Raw genomic sequence first — 21,503 nt, forward strand, 5'->3', positions numbered from 1 at the left:
TACGTGGAAAGAAGCCGGAGAACAGGAGTAAATCTCAAGTGTGGGTCAGCAGGGGCCGCTGAGGCCCAGAGAACGGCAGTCGGGGTCTGGAGCCGCCGCATCATGATCACAGACCCCGGCTGCCCAAAACACCTAGAACTACTTTAATGTTAATCCCTTTGTGGCTTAATCCATCAATAATGAAATAAATTGGTTACTGCAGAAACTCTCTTCTATGAGGGCAGCTTAACTAACTCAGCGGATTACCCCCAGCTCTCTCCATTACCTCAGAAAGCTGTGAGGACCCAATGGTCACATCTAGATTATTCTGGTGCGCTCAATCTTCTGCTCCCACAAGTTGAGCTACAAGCTTACTAACAATTTTGTTTTCCCAAACCTGTTTGAATCAGTTGCATTTATTATCATCATTACAGAATTTAGTGACTTCGTAAACTTAACACATGAATAAAATAAAGAACTGTTTCTGTTCAATTGAATATTGCGGACAGACTAAGGGACAAATTTCAAGTTGTGTAAGACCAAAAAGGGACAAAGTCATAAACATGTAAGAATTCTGTATTTAAGACTGGTTCACAAGAATCGTGCTGTCATACTATCAAAACTGGAAAAAATGGGCCACATTAATGGGAATTAGGGAAGAAGTGAACAGTTGCCAGTAGATGGGGGCCACAGAGATACGAGGGAGGGCGCATCCCTTGCACATGACGGCAATCCCTGGCGGCCCATCAGGTCCCTGAGCCTGCCAGGAGGAATTCCTGCGTGCAAAGCGAAGAGGAACCTCTGAGCATTGCCAGAAACCTCAAAAACCCAACCAGGTCTCGATACTACTGTACTCGTAGGCAAAATAATTCAAGTTGAAGATTCGAATACCCCCTTCCCAAGCATCTGGAATATTGTAATACATAGCTGAAAGAGTAAGTTGACTTACTAGGACAGCAAACAAACTCTTCTGACAGAATTTTCTTCTACCAAATGAAAAAGGAGAAGAATTACTAAGCTAAAACTTTGTTGAAATTAAAAAAAAATCACTTCTGACTTTCACCATTAAAGACGGTGAAAATTACTTTTCAGATCTACACTAACTTGTTAAAGTCGACAGCAGAAATATACGACAGAGAACAAGCAAGCACTAAGTCACGTAGCTAAAAAGAAAAGAGGATGAGAAAGTAGCGCGCACGTTAGCACCGAAGACTGCAAGCTAGGCAGTCTGACAGCGGGGACGCAGTGTGCTGTGGACGGAAGTTACATATCCCAAAATACTGAGCGAAGAAACAGTGGTTCAAACCATCAGCCAAAAAAGCATGCGTTACTTTACCTTTTCTTTATCTTTGTATAATGATCTCAAAGTGTTGAAGACGGGTGGACAACCTTTGCTGAAGTTCATCCTGAGGAACTTATCCAAACACTCTTTAAACTTCTCACCTTGAAATACAAAAATCCTGTTGGCTTCCAGTCACATCTGACACTGCCTGGTCAGCACCAACACGTGCTCAGCTTTCAGACCAAGGCAGAGAGGCCACAGGCGACTGGCACTTACCCGACAGGAAGTTTAAGGGCAGTCTTCTTGGCACCAGGCCCCTGGGATATTTCATCCAGGCCTCTTCGTAAATTTTTAGTCTTTCTAACATATTGGCTGCAGACAAAGAAAAACTTTCACTCTGATTATCAGTGCGTATTTTTCAAGGAAATCACAGTTTTCTTGAAGTATTGTATCAAGGGGGAGACGAGTAGGCAGAACTAAGTTGTAATCTAACCACCCACATGAGTTTTGAGAATATTCCCTTCCAGTGTTTTCATCTCCGAATACCTGTCCCATCTGAAGTAAGTAAACTGGGAGGCGGAGCGCTGGCGCAGCAGGCCGAGTGCTCAGCCCTGACCACAGGGACAAGTGTGAACCCAGGGCAAAGAAACAAAGCCCAGAGTTGACAGCGAATATAAAGAACAACAAGTGTTTTGAAACAGAAAGGAGCACTACCTGGCTTCAGTGCTTTTTCCAAGCCTTTATAATAGGCCCAGTTTTCAGGATTTCTCTCTTGCAATCCTCTATAAACATCAGCTGCATCTTCTAAGCGACATAATTGCAACAGAAGTTCCCCTGAAGGGAAAAAAAAAAAACAAAGTATGTACCTCCTTAATTTCATTGGTACTAGAAGGTTTCATGAAACCCTATAAATAACAGTATGAAACCCTACCAGTAACAGTTTCATAAAGCACAGTGCCTACAATGAAAAAAAAAATTTAGTTATCTTGGAGCCAAAGTGACAGTACAGTGGGTAGGGCACTTGCCTTGCACATGGCAGATGGAGTTCGATCCCCAACTTCTCATATGATCCCTTGAGCCTACCAAGAGCGACACCCGAGCACAGAGTCAGGAGTTAATCCTGAGCACCACTGGGTATGACCCCAAAATGAAATGAAACAAAAACCAAAAATGTATCTCCCAATTACAATCTAACTTTTAATTTTTGTTCTCTTTTTTTCCTTGTCCTCTTTGTGCCAAACTCTGTGGTGCTCAGGGATCACTCCTGGCAGGGCTCCGGGATCATACAGAATGCTGGGGATCAAACCTAGGCCTGCCGCGTGCAGCACCAACGACCTATCTGTTCACTATCACTCCAGTCTCTTTCCTTTCTCTTTTGTTAAGTGGCTGGGTGAGCAGAATTAGCCACAACTCCTGGTGGTGGCATATATTGAACCAGGACCACTGCCACTTGAACCACATCGCCAGCCCCCATAACTTTAAAGGATTTGGTACTTAACAAGGCTCCAGTCTCCCTCAAGGAGACTATCCTATTATCTTACTGTCCCTCCTTTTCTGGATTTCAAATGACTTAAGAAAGCTTCACAACCTCAGTGTAGTCAGGTAGGTTCTGAACTCCAGACCACTTCGCCTGATCTGCTCAACATTACTATCACCAAGACACCAGACGTGACTCACATGAACCATGTCCACATGGAAATGAATGGCTAAATCTAATATGCTAGCCTGTGAGTGCTTACTCAACTATAAATCGATTCTGCTGTCCATCTCAAGATCACAATCAAAACCTCCTTTACTCTCTCTCCACTACCAAATAGTAACCATGTTTTAAAGCTTAACTGCCTTGACTTTCTCATCTCACTAATCTACCCTTCAACCACAGAGAAAAAAAAACACTTTCCCAGATGGTGTGGAAAGTGAGAGGCTCGCGGTCCCTCTCTCTGGGTTGTGTGACCAACCTCAACCCTGAAAGACTGCAGCAGCCCCGAACAGCGAAACCCAAAGCCCAGGCTACTTTGCTTATCGCTACTAATTTTAAGTCCCAGATCACCCCACCCACTTGCTTCAGTTCTTTTTCACCTAAGGAAGCAAGTCACCAGTGAGAAGAATGGGTTCTGGTTTCCCAAACATGCGCCCCCAAATACAAAGCCAGCACTGCCTGGGAATCCTTTTCTCTACCCTAACCAGTTCTCACGATGCCAAGGGATTATTTTCAAAGTACACCTTCACTTTGTGTTCATCAAGTAATCGTAGCGAACTCCGAGAGTGCACTGTGTTCCAGTCAATGGCTCAATCTTCTCTCTGTTAGGGGGACTGGGCTTCAGCCAGTAGTGCTCAGGGGCTGTTCCTCACCCACTGCTCAGGGGTCACTCCCAACCATGGTCAGGTGATCACACGTGGTGCCAGGGGTCAAAACAGGGCTCACCGTGCAAGGCAAGCAATTTAACCCCTGTATTAGCCCCTGAAACGTTTTATTGAAGGTTAACCCTTCAGTTTATCCACTAGGTCACAACCCCTGGAATCTAACAAAGATTCCATCTGTATGAGTTCATTCTGAGCCTAAGAATAATGTGCAAGAAAATATCGTCATTGACTTTCTTAGAATACCTCTTCATCTACTTCTGCCCTCGCCTGATTCTCTTTCAGGAAAATGCTTTGTGCAGTTATTTATGCACGTGGTCTTCAATCCCTCCACTTCTAAGTTCATTTAAATCTACATCATTTGTTTGGGTTTCCTATCACCCTCTTTCCAAATGTTTCCTAAGTGTTTTTGACCAAAGTCACCTGAGAGTTACAAACTACTGAAATGTCCTGTCAGGTGAGTCCTCATTCGACATGACTCACCACAGTCTGATATCTTCACTGATAAAGTTATCAAAGGAATAACACAAAATTATATAACACAAAATAATAACAGTACGAAACCCTACCAGTAACAGTTTCATAAAGCACTGCAGTGCCTACAATGAAAAAAAAAAATTTAGTTATCTTGGAGCCAAAGTGACAGTATAGTGGGTAGGGCACTTGCCTTGCACATGGCAGTGCACTTTGAAAGCTTCTGCATGTTTCCATAAAGTAAAGCTGTGGCCAAGTCTTTCTCCTGATCATACAGCTAGCTAGTAGAAAATGCAGTCATCTACTTTTTCCAACTTTGTGAATTCCTCCATCTTATTGAGAAATCACTTGACAACAGACTGACTACGTAGGGATAATCAAAGCTAAATCAAAGAGGGCAAGCTAGATTTACTGTTTATGATTGAGTTCTAGGAACTACAGAATTCCAGTTTTTCTTTTTTTCCTCTTGGGTCACACCTGGAGATGCACAGGGATTACCCCTCGCTCTGCACTCAGGAATTACCCCTGGTGGTGCTCAGGGGACCATATGGGATGCTGGGAATCAAACCTGGGTCGGCCACGTGCAAGGCAAAAGCCCTACCCGCTGTGCTATTGCTCCAGCCCCAAGAATTCCAGTTTTTCTTGCCAGTAGCATTATCTTCTGTTGAAAATTCATCTGGCAAATAATGGGTGTCTCTACTCTACACACATCAGCCTATCTTTCTAGTATTCAACTTCAGGGGAACTAAAAAAAAATCTAAAACCAGCCTTCATCAGTTCCATATACCAGCAAGGGCAAAAGAGATCTTGATAAAAATTCTAAGGAAGAACTTGTATTTTCAATGATCTTTCTTCTCTCATTTTCCATAATCACTTCCCTATTTGTTAAAAATAAATAAATAAATAAATAAATAGATTCAGACTCTTGGGGCTGGAGAGTGTGTACAGCAGGTCAGGCACTTGTCTTGCACACATCCACCCGGAGTTCAGTTCCCGGCTTCCCATGTGGTTTCCTGAGCACTGCCAGGAGTAATTCCTGAGTGCAGAGCCAGGAGAGACCCCTGAGCGCCACCAAGTATGACCCAAAAGCTTTAAAAAAAAAAAAAAGCAAATAAAACAAAACATTAAGACTCCTTTTTCTCAGCCTTCTAATAACTAGCTGCATTAAAAACCTTTATTAGGGAAATAAGTCTAACAAATTCACATATATAAAGCTAAATATCTGCTTATAAAATCATAGAATATTGTCACAAAAGAAATTCAGATAAACACAAAGACTAACAATGTAATGAAACAGTCCCATGCTTAATTTAGAATGTGCTGATTCATCATATGCATTAATACTAAGAAATCTAAACTACACATTCAATTTCAGTACAGTTATTTCTAAACTTTAATACTGTCATAAAATCAAACAAATTGTGTTCTGATCAAATTTCACATTTTTAAAGACACTTTAAGTATAAAGTATTTTATCAAGTCACTTCATTCAATGCCTTTTATATTGTTCATAATTATTTTTATGTTGGCAATATCCATTAAAGTTTCCATATCTCAAATTATTCAAAGTGCATAAATTAGAAATAAAGTACCTTTGGTTTCTTCTACAGCAAGTTTATCACAAATCTGTTTTTCATAGGTACAAAGATGTTCCAGGGCTTCTCTATAGAGACCTGCTTCCCGAAGAACTTGATTCTGATATAAAAGTAGTTCACTATATTCATAATCCACTTTATCGGGGGATGTCTAAATATGAGTATAAGAAATCAACAGGAATTTTGTTTTCATATTAGAAAAATTTTACAAATGCAAACATACAAGAAGTACATTGTATACAAGAAGTGCATTGTATCCCACTGACAAACTTGTTTTTTAATCCTTCACATATCTTTTTAGAAAACAGGAGGCCAGTGAGATGGTACAGTGGTTAAGCGCTTGCCTAGTAGTCTCAGATTCAATCCCGGCAACCTAAATGAGCACTGCAAGGAGTGATTTCTGAGCACAGAGCCAGGAGTACCCCCTGAGCATTGCTGAATATGGCCCAGAAACCAAAATTTAAAAAAAATAAATTCAGAAAATAGCAACATTAGCTTATAGTCCATTAAATAGAAGAATCCCCGAGATCATACATATAATCACGGTCACGGTCCTCCCGTTACTCATCGATTTGCTCGAGCGGGCCCTGTAATGTCTCCAACATGAGACTTCTTGTTACTGTATTTGGCATATCGAATACGTCACGGGTAGCTTGCCAGGCTTTGTCGTGCAGGCGAGATACTCTCGGTAGCTTGCCGGGCTCTCCGAGAGGGGCGGAGGAATGAAACCCGGCTCAGCCGGGCTGGCTGTGCGCAAGGCAAACATCCTATCGCTGTGCTATTGCTCCAGCCCATACATACATATAATAAACTAGGAAAATGAGAAAGGCTCCCAGAAACAGTTCAAGTGAAATAAAGCAGGAAAAGAGAATTAGATAATCAGCATTTTGCAACTATCACAAGAATAGTAGATTCGGGCAAGAATCCTAACGAATTCAAGTGGCTCAAATTTGATGAAGAACAGGCAACTTACAAAATTCCAAACTCTTAAATAAATACAATGAGAATATTTTGGGAATTTCTGTCAAACACACATCACTATATAAGTGGAAATACCAAACAATCTCAAACAGCTGGCCATCCCCCAAGAATGCTACCTATGCACCCCAAATGATCAACGTAATAACAAAAAGAATCTATGATACTGGCTCAAACTCAAAGAGACTGAAAGCAAACGATAACCATTTATTTAGGCGAGATACAGTTCTAAAGTGGATCGTAATAGTGGTGGTGGTGGGGACAGGGATCACTGAAAAAATATAAAGAGAATAATTAGCAAATCTGGGTGTCAGAGAGGCGGAAGGGGCCCACACCTACTGTAAGCACTGTTGTCCCTTAAAGTCATCTCCTTGGCCCAGAATCAGGAACTTACTCAAATGAGCGGTACTGGTATACTTGATGTATTCCTCAAATATCTTGGCTTCTCAAACTTCTTCCACTCATAAGCCCTTTTCACCCCAAAAATCTTTACTATCCAAGTGTGTGGATACTTGTACACACACACTCACACCCACACCCACACACATTAAAAAGCAAGTATACTAGTCAAATATCTATTAATGATAAATTATAAACTTAAAACAAAAATTTTTGAAGTTCCTCTACTGGGTTCATGAGCCACAGATGAAGAAGCTAAGGCCCCACCCAGCGATGCTCAGGGCTTCGTTCTGGCTCTGCGCTCAGGGATAATTCCTGGTGGGGCTCACAGGACACATGGGATGCCAGGGATCAAAACGTGCAAGGAAAGCACCCTACCCGCAGTTTATTTCTCCAGCCCCCAAGCTATTTCGATTTATTTATTGGGCTTTTTAGGTCACTCCCAGCAATGCTCAGGAGTTATTCCTGGCTCTACACTCAGGAATATCTCCTGGCAGTGCTCAGGAGACCATCTGGGATACTGGGGATAGAACCCGGGTTGGCCATGTGCAAGGCAATCAACTACCCAGTGTACTATCACCCCAGCCCCCAAAATATTTTCTTTTAAAGCAGCCAAGTCGAAAGCTTGTAACTATTTCACGGTGATTCAATAAAGTTAAAAAAAATAAATTAAAAAAAAAGTAGCCAAGTCTACACACTTCTTTAAATATACTTAAAGCAGGATGTAGTTTACTATTCTGAGGCTTGATTATTACCTGTTGTGTTTTCCTAAATTCTTCTAAAATCTTTGCTGCCATTTCATAATCTTCTAATAAATGATAAGCAATAGCATAACCAATCCACGATGCTCGCTGTGCAGGTCGAAGCTGAAGTAACTGATATCTCGTTTCCTTTAAAGAAAAAGAAAAACTCACTTAGGTTTACAGATAGAGCAAATAGTCCTTTAAAGAGCAACGCAGTGAGCCAACACTCAGTGATCTAGAACACAAGGCTGGAAATAATAACGAAACATCCACACTGTGGTTAAGAACTATTCAGAAGAGGTACAACATAGGTGGCAGAGAAATAGGACAGGGGAAGGATAGGGGACAAGCAGCTGACCTGGGGTCAATCCCTGGCATCATACATGGTGCCTCAACCCCACCAGGAGTGACTCTTGAGCACAAAGCCAGGAGTAAGCTCTGAGCACTACCATGTGTGGTGCAACCCACCCCCACCCCAACCAAGAGGGATAATGAAGTAACAAAGCTTTCAAGGTCACGCTGCCTTTTCTTTTTTGAGAACTTAGGGTCACTAATGGGCTGGAGCAATAGCACAGCAGGTAGGGCGTTTGCCTTGTATGCAGCTGATCCTGGTTCGATTCCTCCACCCTTCTCGGAGAGCCTGGCAAGCTACCGAGAGTATCTGGCCCACATGGCAAAGCCTGGCAAGCTCCCCTGACATATTTGATATGCCAAAAACAGTAACAACAAGTCTCACAATTTGTTTTGAGATGTTACTGGTGCCTGCTCCAGCAAATCTATGAAAAACAGGATGACAGTGCTACAGTGACACAGGATCATTAACATTTGTTTTTTGGGTTATTTTTTTGGGGGAGGGGGTGTCTGCAGGAAATGGATCTGGGTCACACCTAGCTGTGCTCAGGGATTATTTCTTACTCTATGCTCAGGAGCCCCGCTGGGAGGTGCTCAGACAAGCACATAAAGTGCTAAGATTTAACTGAACAGAGGTGAGCTGCCTGGCTACATGCAGACAAAGGCAAATGCCTTAAACTCTGTACTCACTCCAGCCCCAGAACCCTTTCTGCTTTATGTCTTCATCTACTTACTAAGAAGATAGAAAAGAAAAGCAAAGAAAAACAATATTCAGGTTTTTTTTTGGTTGGTTTGTTCTGGGCCATATCAGGCTCTGCACCCAGGGATCGAAACCATGTGTGTATGGGGGGAGGGATACAGGGGATACTGGTGGTGGGAAATGTACACTGTGGAGGGATGGATGTTAGACTGAAACTCAATCATGAAAGCTTTGGGGCCGGAGTGATAGCACAACTGTTAGGGCGTCTGCCTTACATACAGCCCACCCAGGTTCGATCCCCAACATCCCGAATGGTCTCCTGACCACCGCCAGAAGCAATTCCTGAGTACAGAGCCACAGGTAACTCCTGAGCATTGCTGGGGGGAGGGGGGGGGGAGAGAGAGAGAGAGAGAGAGAGAGAGAGAGAGAGAGAAAGAGAGAGAGAGAGAGAGAGAGAGAGAGCGTGGGAGTGGGCGCAAGAAATCTTTGTAACTGTATCTCATGGTGATTCAATTAAGAGTAAAAATTAAAACTGAAAAAACAAACAAGAAAACAAAACATGTCCAATGTCCAATACATGCAAGGCAAGAGCCCTATCCTATGTTCCACGACTCTGACCCCAAAAGAAAAATGTAGTGCCCCAGTAATAAAACTCACAGAAAACACCTCCGCAGGTACCATTAAAAAGAGAAAAAGAGAGAGAGGAAAAAAAAAAAGAGGATATACAACTAAACAGAAAGATTAAAGACTGACTAAAAAGAGCTAAAAATGTAGCTACAGAGAGATTATTCTCAATGGAGGCAGAAACAAAAAATGATTTCCTAATGAATGTCAGAAGAAACTCTATTTACATGTTAGTACTACAAAGTCATTGCCTACTTGATGGGCATTAATGTCACTTCCCTGAAATGAGTAAATCTATAAAGTAATTCAATTCTGCCTCACGGTATCTTCTGTTTTTTTGGTGGGGGGACACTCAGCAGTGATCAGGGGACCGTATGTGGTGCTACAGGTCAACCATATAAAAGGGAAGCACTACGTCCTCTGTTCTCATAAATATAATTACTGGTAGAAATAAAATTTATCTACACAATGCTTTAAAATACAAAGTTTGGGGGTTAGAGACAGTACGGCAAGTAGAGTGCTTGCCTTGCACACGGATGACCTGTGCTGGAGTCCCATATGGTCCCCCAGGACTACCAGGAGTGATTTCTGAGTGCAGAGCCAGGAATAATCCCAGAGCACTGCTCGGTGTAGATCAAATACCAAAATAATAACAATGTTTTGTTATCAAGTTGTACTCAATAAAGTTTTAGGTAGCTTAACATTTTTTCTGCTTAAAAGTTAAAAAGAAAAAAGAATTCTTTACTTACCCTGTAACCCTCTAGATCCCGCATCTGAATCTGTAGTAAAGAAAGGTCCCTTAAGATTTGAAGATTGTCTTTATCCCATTTTAGCGCATTTCTGTAACACTTAATGGCTTCATCATATTTCTTGTCTGACCGCTGGAGAAGGCCATATACATGCCAACCTATAGGATTTAGTTAAGGATACACCTACAAGCCAGAAAATAAATACCCCAATATCACACACACACACACACACACACACACACACACACACACACACACGCCCCCGGGAAACAGAGAATCAGAACTATTTTAAAAATCCCAAGATTTCAAAAGGGGAGAAGAAATGAGCATAGAAGGCATTAACACAGCAACCAGCACAGCCTTGTGTGTTCGAGGAAATGAAGACGATATCCTGGGTCCACTGCGTGGCCGTGGACACACACACCGCAACAACACAGCACAGGGGCCGAGGACCAGAACACGATGAAGCCTCACTTTAGACACACAAAGCTCTTTCACCTGCCTGGATTCCTTCTCTCAGCTCCTCCCACTCTGTGTTTTAGTTCTGGGGCCAATCCCAGCTGTGCTCAGGGATTACTCCTGGTTGGGCTCAGGGGACCATGTAAGGTGGCAAGGATCAAACCCAGGCCAACTACAGGTCACATAAGCACCCTACCTACTGTACCATCTCTTCAGGACCCGACTCTGCCTTCCTTCTCCCCGGGCTGACTCAGGGGCAGCAGCGCTAGTACAGCAGGCGGGGCATCTGCTTTGCACACGTCCAACCTCAGCTGGATCTCCAGCATCCCATATGGTCACATGAGCACTGCCGGGAGTACTTCCCGAGTGCACAGCCATGAGTAACCTCAGAGCATCTCCAGGTGTGACCAAAAAAAAGTATTAAAGGAAAGGCAAGAATTAGCTTTATCTTTATTACTAAAAGGGAAAAATAATTACGGCACCTACCTTTTCTTTTCTTTAGCTAGGGCTGGAGCGATAGCACAGCGGCTAGGGCGTTCACCTTACAAGCGGCCAACATGGCCGACCCGAGTTCGATTCCTCCGCCCCTCTCGGAGAGCCCGGCAAGCTACCGAGAGTATTCGATATGCCAGACACAGTAACAACAAAGTCTCCAATGGAGACGTTACTGGGCCCGCTCGAGCAAATCGACGATCAACGGGAGGGCCTTTACCTTTACCTTAGCTAGACAACGCTTAGTGCAGTACAAAGCGACCAAAAGTCAACTACATGTGAAGAAAAAACATTTAATTCACAAATAATTACTTAAATCTCTTAATAATCAGTATGTATACGTGAAAAACTGCATTCAAATTCAAACTTGCATTCTCCTCTATTCAAACACTGCCTGAAGTCTAGCATGGGATACAAAGAAAATAAGCAAAAATACAGGTTCTACAGAATCCTGAACTGTGCACTGAGGGGGGAAAAATTATTGAATAATAATAAAGAGAGGAAGGGTCTCTGCCCCTTCTACCCACTCACCTCCCATCTATCATCTGTTTATATTCCCACCTGCCACAGAGACTTCAACACACATGATCTAAGCAACAAACTCGACTTCCACGTCAAAACTTGGTTGTAATAGAAGACATTTAAAAAAAAATCCACAATTTTCCCCTTAATTTCCCTTAGACATTTGTGCTTACTGATAACCCTTAACTCTCCCCACCCCACTCCCCCCCAGTTTTAGGGCCACAGCCAGCAGTGCTCGGGGCTTAAGCCTAGGTCTGGCTGTACACTCAGGGATCACTCCTGGTGGGGCTGGAATAGGGTACCGGGAGTCACATCCGAGTCAGCCATGTGCAAGGCTAGTGCTTTACCCACTGTACTACCACCCTGGCCCCTCACAATGGTCTTAATAAATGTGTCTGAACCAGAGAGGAAGAATAGGGGGAAAAGCACTTGCACTGCATTGGCTGACCAAGGTTCAGCCCCTGGTATTACATGTGGTGCTCTGAGCACAGGCAGGTGTCCCACCCCACAACATAGTGAGTGTGTGTGTGTGTGTGTGTGTGTGTGTGTGTAGTGCAGCAGTACTTCGCATTACAGGGCATGCATAAATAGAGCTTATATTAAATACTATGGCAACACACCAGGCGGAAATGATTGTTCTTGTTTTACAAATTAAACGCCTCCCTGAGATTTCTTACTGCACAGTCTTCTCTAAGGATGAAATACATGTAACACACAATCAGAGCGAGATGTTTTGGCTTTAAAAAATATATATCAGAATATGGTTATGTACGTTAAAATGTCCCCTGAATAAAGACAGGTGCCATTACTCAAATTAAGAAGGAATTCCTCCAGGGGCTGGAGTGGGTAGGGCGTTTGCCTTGCACGAGGCCAACCCGGGCTTGATTCCCAGCATCCCATTCGGTCCCCCAAGCACCGCCAGGAGTAATTCCTGAGTGCATCAACCAGGAGTAACCCCTGTGCATCGGCAGGTGTGACCCAAAAAGCAAAAACAAAAACAAATAGGAAAAAAAAAAACACACAAAGAATTCCTCCAGAGCTACTGGTAAGAGGTAACTACAACTTCTGACACCCAAACTACACCCGTAAGACACACCAATCCCCACATATCCCAAAAAGGATACATACATGACTCTTCAAGTCATTTCTCAAACCTCTACGAACCAATTCATAAGCTTCTTCCTTTTTTCCCAAACAGTTCAACGTTAATCCTTTCATAGCCAGGGTCTCTAAAAAATTATTTTTAAGATGAATTAAATATTAGTAACAATTTACAGAAACTAGAGAGACAATAAAACAGGTAGAGCCTCCAAGTGCCACCAGACTCGGCATCATTACATCCTTGGGTCCTCGCACTGATCTGCCAGGCTGGCTGAGAATTAGCGGGAGTGGTCACAAGTCCCCAGAAACTGCCTGTGAGGCCCAGTCAACCAACCAACCAATTGAAATGTATAATGTGCTGGTTGAAGCATTACCGGTGGCTCACACTTGAATGTGGGTTTAATTAACACGAACTGTCACGTCCCTGTCATCGTATTAGCTTCAAAATACAGTATTAAACATCTTCCCACAGGAGTCAAGAATAAGATGATCTGTTCTCTCGGGAAAACCAGCTGATAGTAATACAATCCACACAATCAGAAGGAAAAATGTATAGAAAGTCTTATTCACTTACATTTACAAGTACACAGTTACAGTATTTATACTTACCTCCATGCTCTGCAAATTTGGGGTTAGAGAGGATTTGTTTGCAGAATTTCAGCCCATTTCTATACTGTTTATGTTCATAACATCTCTGCCAAAACAAAAAGAAAACTTTGAGTTAGGCAAAATGCAATTTAAAATATAAAACCTTCGATTTATTCTTTTTTTTTGGGGGGGGGTCACACCCAGTGATGCTCAGGGCTTACTCCTTGTTCTGCAAATCAGAAATTACTCCTGGTAGTGCTCAGGGAACCATATGAGATGACAGGGATCAAACTCAGGCCAACTGTGTGCAATGCAAACACCCAACCCACTGTTCTATCACTCCAGCCCCCTAAAAATACTAAACCTTTTATTGGTTAAATACATCCATCCAATTTAAATGTCAGTTTTCTTTTGAAAAGCACAGAAAGTCAGGGCTGGAGCGATAGCACAGCCGGTAGGGCATTTGCCTTGCACACGGCCAACCCGAGTCTGATTCCCAACATCCCATATGGTCCCCCGAGCATCGCCAGGAGTAATTCCTGAGTGCAGAGCCAGGAGGAACCCCTGTGCATCGGCAGGCGTGACCCAAAAAGCCAAATAAATAAATGCACAGAAAATCAAAAAGAAAAAATATAAATGAGGAAAAATAAGATCATTAAGCTTAAAAAGGTCAAACAAATGGTACAAAATTAAACACTGACAAAAAGCCTAGGAATTAATTTGGTTTGGGGGCCACACCTGGGGTGCTGTTTGTGGCTTACTGCCGGCTATGTGCCCAGGGATTACTCCTGGTGGGGACCATACGCAATCCCAGGGCCCAGGCAAGTGTCTGACCTGCCATACTATACCTCTGCAACACCCAGAAATTAATTTTTTAGACAACATTTTCTTTTGCTGAAGAAAACAAGTCTCTCTAACCAAAAGGCTCAAACAAGAAGCGTGCAAAATAAGCAAGGAGGGCGTGTTTTCTTCACCAAGCACCTTCTAGTGAATTTTCAAATCTTGAAAATAAGGGCTTTCTAATTTTTCAGAGAGGAGAACATATTGCTTCACAACATCAAAATGATGTCACTGTCACTGTCCTCCCATTGTTCATTGATTTGCTCGAGCGGGCCCAGTAACGTCTCCATTGGAGACTTTGTTGTTACTGTGTTCGGCATATCGAATACGTCACGGGGAGCTTGCCAGGCTCTGCCGTGCAGGCGAGATACTCTCGGTAGCTTGCCAGGCTCTCCGAGAGCGGCGGAGGAATCAAACTCGGGTCGGCCATGTTGGCTGCTTGCAAAGCAAACGCCCTACCCACTGTGCTATCGCTCCAGCCCATCAAAATGATGAAGGGTACTAATTATTCTTTCAGGGTAGCAATCGAGGGGCCGAGGGAGGGTCAGGTCAGTGTACATGCAGCACCCCATCAACCAGCCTGAGCACGGAAGTGCCGGGTGAGACCATGGGGGGTATCCTTGCCCCCTGAGCACTGCTTGGGAAGTCCTCTCCTGAAAGAAGATCAGGTAGTAACGGGATAGTGCTGAAAGCTAGAAAGCATCGTTGTCAGAAGTCCAAGGAAAGGTCAGGGATGTCACTCAGCAGTACAGGACACACATTGCATATGTGAGACCACTGTGGGAGGGGGAGGCAAACTTAGTAAGTTTAAACTGTGATTCAATACCCAACCAAATCACTGATCAAGCATACGATGAAAGTGACACTTAAAGTCTTCTCACCAAGCTAAAATTTTATCTTTATGCATGCTTCCCTAGGAAGCTAAAGAGCAAACAGGGGCTGGAGAGTCCACTTCTATGACCGAGAGCTTCATATATGTGAGGCCCCAAGTTCAAAACCAACCCCACACACTAGTATTTCTAGTGGGCCCGGAGTACCTCACCCTTTTGGCCCGCTCCCACAAGGGAGCACCACCAGCGTGGCCCTCTAAAAGACCCCAGGAAACCCACTGCTTCGACTCAATGGGGGAGGTGAGCGCAAGGGCGCCCCAACAAAATAAGGCACCAAGGTCATCCTATCGTGTGCAACTCAAGCCTAACATCCTATCCACTTCCCCCGGAGAACCCACTGCTCATCTCCTCTTCCTCATCTAAGTGGACACTGTCCAACTGCTCAGATGATGAAGCAAAAGATCTACTACCCTCGACGCTATCCTCTCATACTTCCAGCCTTAGGAGGCTCCATCACTCCCGGTTTCCCTGCAATCGCCTTCGAACTCTCTGCTCGCCAATCAACTCATCAGGCAGTATTGGGGGCTGGGGGGCTGGGGGCGGATGGAAGGGGGAGATGAAGAGAGCAGAAGGGATCACTTGCAAGTTATCCTTAACCCTGTGTAGCCCAAAAAACACAAAATCAAGCAATTAATTTAGCCAGCCGAGTTCCTTAGCGGAAAACTTTAAAATAATCTCTCCTGTATTATAAGTTCTTATACTTTACAGTTTATTAATATGGCCATACTTTGTAAGACTCTCCACAGCCTGATATTACACGATCATACAGAATATAAAATGGTATGTCCTATGACGATATAGTTGATCTCTATTCTTTTTGGTCTTGGGGGCCACACTGCAGTCAGGGGCCCTTCCCTGGGTCCCCCATGCACAGCAGGTACACCTGCACGTTGAGCTGTCTCCCCAGCCTGAGAACTGACCTTTGTCTAACTGATGGGTTAGAAGTGCAGACTTGCAGGCAACACTTCACATGCAGCTTGGGGCGGAGCTCTTGCCTTCCATGTGCGAGCAGTGAGCTTAAGACCCAGGACTACAAACACCCCCAACATTTTCATGTGTTAACTTTTGATTCCCTACATACTTAACCACTAATAGTTTACTGTTTAACGGAAACCCTTCCCAAAATGTCAACAATAAATTCATACAGGGCCGGAGTGATAGGATAGCAGATAGGATATTTGCTTTGCACGTGGGTCATCCCAGGTTCGATCCCCAGCATCCCACAGGGCCCCCCATGCACAACCAGGAGTGATTCCTGAGTGAAGAGTCAGAACTAAACCCTGAACATCACCGGGTGTGGCCCCAGAACAAAGAATACATATTTTGTATTTCCTAGTCATTAAGTGGAAGCAGGTCAGTATCAAACGTAACTCTTTAGGGTCAGAGAGATATGACAGTGGGAAGGGGGTCTGACTTGCATGCGGCCAACCAGGTTCAATACCTGGCATTACACTCAGGAGTAAAGCCTGAGCACTGCCGGGTATGGCCCGCACACACAGCACACACGCACAAACACACACATAGCTAAGTCTTTATTCTCATATTCTGAGATGAAAATGGAAGAGAAAGGTGCAGGTAGAAGGTCACACCAGGCAGTGCTCAGGGACTATTTCTGGCTCTGTGCTCAGGAATGACCCCTGGTGCCCAGAGAACCGTAAGAGTCAGGGATTTGAACCTCCATCACAACCAGTCAAGGCAAGCATCTCACCTCTCAAAGTACATCTCCAGCCCCACTATAAATTCTGACTTCTCTTTTTTATTGTTTCTCTAAAACTGCTTCTGTATAGTACCCGATCCCCTCTCCGGCATGTGCTGCTGTTCAGAGTAAATCATAGAAGTGCCCATGTTGGAAAGAAATCCAAAGCAGTCTTAGAAAACAGGACTGCTTCAGCCAGAGGCTCAAATCAGAACTAAAAATAACAACAAGGACCGAGAAATAGAACTGCAGGTAGGGTGCCTGCTTATACATGGGGCCAACCGGGGCCGGAACCCCAGCACCCCAAATGGTCCCTGAGCCCGCAAGGAGTGAACCCTGAGCAGGGCCGGAGTAAACTTTGAGCACTGGGAGGTGTAGTCCCCTCGCTCCCCAAAAAATAATGAAATAATCATAACAAAAATAACAACTAAGGTCAACTGTACCACGAGAGACTGTGCTGTTAGTATCCGCCGTCATTAATGGCTTCCTCACCCCCTGGCACAGTCCCCCTCCACTAAGTCTGCTCTTAAGTCAGCAGGAACTGACTATTAACTCCTGAATCTCCCCAACACACAGCGAAAACCCTTTCACACACCCACTGTTTTGCACCACAGTCTTAATCTCTCACAATTTTCCTTGATGGGTTCTGTGCAGTCTTTCTCTAGTACAAATGTACTGTTTCAAGCGTAATGGTTTTGTTACTCTTTAGAGAACAATGGCATCTTCAGTGGGATCCTCCCAAACGCTCAAGTCCTCTCAGCACTGTTCTCTTGGGAGGTGTTGACAACTCTTCCCCAAATGCCCAGTGTCACAAAGCTTAAAGGACAGGCTGAAGTGGTGAGGCACCGGGCATACATGTGCAAAGCCCTGGTTTGGAGCCTGAAACCACATGCCCCTCCTCCGCCCCCTGGCACCACCAAACATCACTTACTGTTGCCCCCACAACAACTAAATTAAGAAAGACCCTTCAGAGGCCCTGATCCAGAGGCTGACTTCAGAGACGGGGTGCCTTGAGGCTAAACTCCTGGGGTTCTGGGTGGCCCGTGTCCAGTACTGAAAGAACACTCAAACATCACTCCTTGTTGGCAAGGTTACTTCCTGACTTCAATAACAAAGCGTGAGTGGAAACCTGCCAAAGAAACAGCTCTCAGTCCAGACCTTTAGTTTAGTTGTACGACCGAAAGACTGGCAGCTGATGTTGATTTTTCTCTTCAAGGCTCAGGAGTTAGCGTTCCAGATAAAAGCAACCCCGATCATCAGCCCAACTGCATTTGCTCAAACTAGAGGTGAACCTTTCCATTCCTGCCTTAACTCCTGGTGCTTCCACAAATGTTCTTCATAGCACACTGCTTTCCCCACAACATTAAAAACCTGTTCAGGGGACCAGAGAGAGAATATGCTGAGTTAAGTGCTTTCCTTGCACACAGCCTCCCAGGTTCGATCCCCAGCTCTGCCAGGAGTGATCCCTGATCACAGATGGATGTGGGCCCAAAATAAAATACCCCCTCTTCCCAAAAAAGATCCCCAACGAGAGGGCAAGAGAGAGCCCATGGGTTTGGCAGTCTGGTTTGGTCCCTCGAAGTACAGAGGAGCACCACCAGGAGCAGACTGCGCTGTGACCTAAAAATACAAACAACAAAACAAAAACTCTTTGGGCAGAAAGCCTTTCTTCCCCAGTGAGTTTCTTCTTTATTCATGGTTGTCTTTTAGATCACACCCAGCTGTGCTCAGGATGGAACCAGTGTTGGTCATGTGCAAACCAGGCATCCTACATTACCTCTCCCAGTCTATGCTTTTTAAAAAATGGTCCTGAGGCTGGAGAGATGTACAGTGGGCAGGGTACTTGCTTTGCAGACCCAGATTCAATCCTCAGCATCCCATATGTTCTTCCGAGCACTGCCGGGAGTGACCCTTAGCACTGTCAAGTGTAGCCCCCCCCCAAAAAAATAAAGTATCTCATGAAGATCTAATATCCGAAACTCCCCTTAAGTCGGAACAGAGACTGGAGTGACAGTACAGTGGGGAAGGCATTTGCCTTGCATGCGGCCGAGCCAGGTTCGATTCCCAGCATCCCATATGATCTCCCGAACATCGCCAGGAGTAATTCCTGAGTGCAAAGCCAGGAGCAACCCCTGTGCATTGCTGGGTGTGACCCAAAAAGCCTAAATAAATAAATATTTTTTTGTTTAAAGTCAGGAACAGTTAAGAAAGAGAACAGCGTGTAAACTCTCAACAAGCTTTTGAAAATAAACCAAATTTGGGGATAATTACAAACTGACTTATCTATAATGCACCGAAAAGGGATTATTCTAGTGGCTATTAAAAAAAGACATAAAAGGTGCTAATTACATCAAAACCACAATGCTTTCCCACCAAATTAAACAATGTGAACTGAAGCAAACCAACTGGGAAAGTTACGGAGAGCCACTGAAGCTCATCAACTGGCAGCAAAAGGGCTTCCCAACACACAAGAGCCGGCCCCAGGCTTGGTCCCTAACACCACGTGGCCATATGTGCCAAGAGTCTCTGCATGCAGCCCCTAGAGCACTGCTGGGGAGCCCCACTTCGCTGTAACAAAACAGAGTTTCAGTTCCTTTCTGCTTGGACTTACTCGAAATACTTTGCTCTGTTTATAGGACCACATTCTGGCTTCCTTATTTTTCAGCTCAATCCTGGTAACACTAAGGTTTCAGGCATAGCACATCCCAGCACCAGACCCGCCACAAAGTATCAGCGCTTCCATCACTGTCCCAGTGTCCTGTGTCATTGTTCCCCTGCCCAGTCCTATTCCCCCACTTTCCCTCCCCTCCAAGTGTCCTACTAAAGATCAGTTCCTGGTGCTTCTGGACATGCTGTAACCCACTCCCACTTCTTTAGATCCCACTGACTAGAGCTTGCTGGGTCTGTCTCTCTCCCCCTTCATTTGTTTCTTTATATCCCACTCATGAGAGACGACTGAGTCTGTCTCTCTCCCTCATAACTTCACTCAGTATGATACTCTCCAGATCCAACCACTTAGCAGCAAACTGCCCAATTTCATCTTTTCCGAGGGCCGAGTCGTCTTCCATGTGTATAGTCCCCATAACTCCTTTCTCCAGTCATCAGCTCTGGAACACTTGGGCTGCTTCCAGAATTTGGCTACTGTGAATAGCGCTGCCATGAAAATGGATTTGACATTGTTTTCCATTTTGTCAAATGGATTTTACACTACCATTTCAATTCATCTTCATGATACTCCTATAACATAAGCACTGCTACGTATTCCATCCTTCTTGTGTAGGTAAGATTTAGAAAATAAGGGGTGGAAGCAGTAACAGGCAGCGAGCTTGTCATGCACATGGCTGACATGGGTTCAGTCCCCAGAACCCCATACGAACCCCACAGCCCCACAAGGAGTGACCCTGAGCACAGAGCCAGGAATCAGGCCTGAGCACCAGAGTGTGGCTATGCAAACTTAAAATTAGAAAATAAACCTTTGCCAGAAAGTACAGTGTCAAAAGATAGGGTGCACCTAGGTCCTGAGTCCAGTTGAGAGCAAATATGTATTGTATAAATATTATTAAAAAATCAAATATTTAAATGTTTTAGTAGATCACCCTTTTTCTTAGATTACTTATTCTTGTGTCAGAAAAGTAAAAAATGACTACACAAATATTCAGAGTAATTAACCAATTGGATAATCCCCCCAAATAACTGAGAAATTAAAAATGAAAAACCAGAGGGTCAGAAGAGTAGTACGTTTGCCTTGTTATGCAGCCAAAACAGGTTCCATCCCAGGTATCCTATAGGATACGGCGAAGCTCGCCAGGAGTGATCCCTGAGCACAGTCAGGATAAAGCAAAAGCACTGCCAGGTATGGCCCCCAAACAAAAACAAAAAACAAAATACAACCAGAGGCTGAGAGACAGTGCAGGGATTAACAGTTTGCCATGCAATGTAGCTGACACTGGTTTGATGCCCGGTTCCAAGTATGGTCCCACAGAGTGACTCCAAAGCACAGAGCCAGGAACAGCCCATTGAGTACCACTGAATGTGATCCCCAAACCCAAAATAATAATAAAAATAACAGCCAAACCCTACTTTCCTTTGAATAAGATATAATTCTATAACTTTTTTTTTGGAAGGGGGGCACAGGAGTGGGGGCAGGGGATGGACACTCAGCTTTGCTCAGGACTTACTCCTGGCTCTGCACTCAGAGGTCATGCCTGGCTGGCTGGGGCAAACCACAGAGAGTGTCAGGGACCAAACCTGGGTCACCAAGAGCAAGACAAGCATTCTACCTACTGTACTATTGTTCCAGCCCCCTGTAACTTATTTTATCACACTTCAGGCCTGTAATTAAGTTTCAGTTCCCAATTAATGAAATCTGGCGGTCTTCCAAACTGAAGTTACACTTAATCCCATTAACCCAATTATCTCCTGTCAACTCAGTCCGTAAAAATAATCAGAATGGCACAATTCTTCCAATTACTGGGAGGACCTCACTTCTGTCCCATGAAGAGTCCCCATGCACTTAAGGAGCCAAGTCTCACTTTTTTCCTTCTAAAAGCATTTCTATAGGGCCAGAGAGATCACATAGGGATTAAGGCACACATCTCTGCATGTGGCAGACTCCTGCTGAAGCACCAACCCATACCCAGTATAGGACCAGGCTGATGCAAATCACCAGGAGGGCCCTGA

The 21,503-nt window shown here is 44.3% G+C and overlaps 1 protein-coding gene across 1 annotated transcript in view; it reads right to left on the minus strand.

The window, feature by feature from the left end:
* Positions 1–21,503, minus strand: part of NAA15 (N-alpha-acetyltransferase 15, NatA auxiliary subunit) — a 63,653-nt gene that overhangs the window by 20,921 nt on the left and 21,229 nt on the right. Inside the window, exons 2-9 of the mRNA XM_056134502.1 lie at positions 13,419–13,503; positions 12,833–12,937; positions 10,236–10,393; positions 7,824–7,958; positions 5,689–5,842; positions 1,976–2,095; positions 1,538–1,633; positions 1,316–1,422 (exon numbers count right to left, since the gene is read on the minus strand). Coding sequence (XP_055990477.1) covers positions 1,316–1,422; positions 1,538–1,633; positions 1,976–2,095; positions 5,689–5,842; positions 7,824–7,958; positions 10,236–10,393; positions 12,833–12,937; positions 13,419–13,503 — 960 coding nt within the window. The remainder of the gene's footprint in view (positions 1–1,315; positions 1,423–1,537; positions 1,634–1,975; positions 2,096–5,688; positions 5,843–7,823; positions 7,959–10,235; positions 10,394–12,832; positions 12,938–13,418; positions 13,504–21,503) is intronic.

The sequence above is a fragment of the Sorex fumeus genome, unplaced genomic scaffold (genome assembly GCF_029834395.1).
Source record: "Sorex fumeus unplaced genomic scaffold, SorFum_2.1 ptg000099l, whole genome shotgun sequence".
Classification (NCBI taxonomy): domain Eukaryota; kingdom Metazoa; phylum Chordata; class Mammalia; order Eulipotyphla; family Soricidae; genus Sorex; species Sorex fumeus.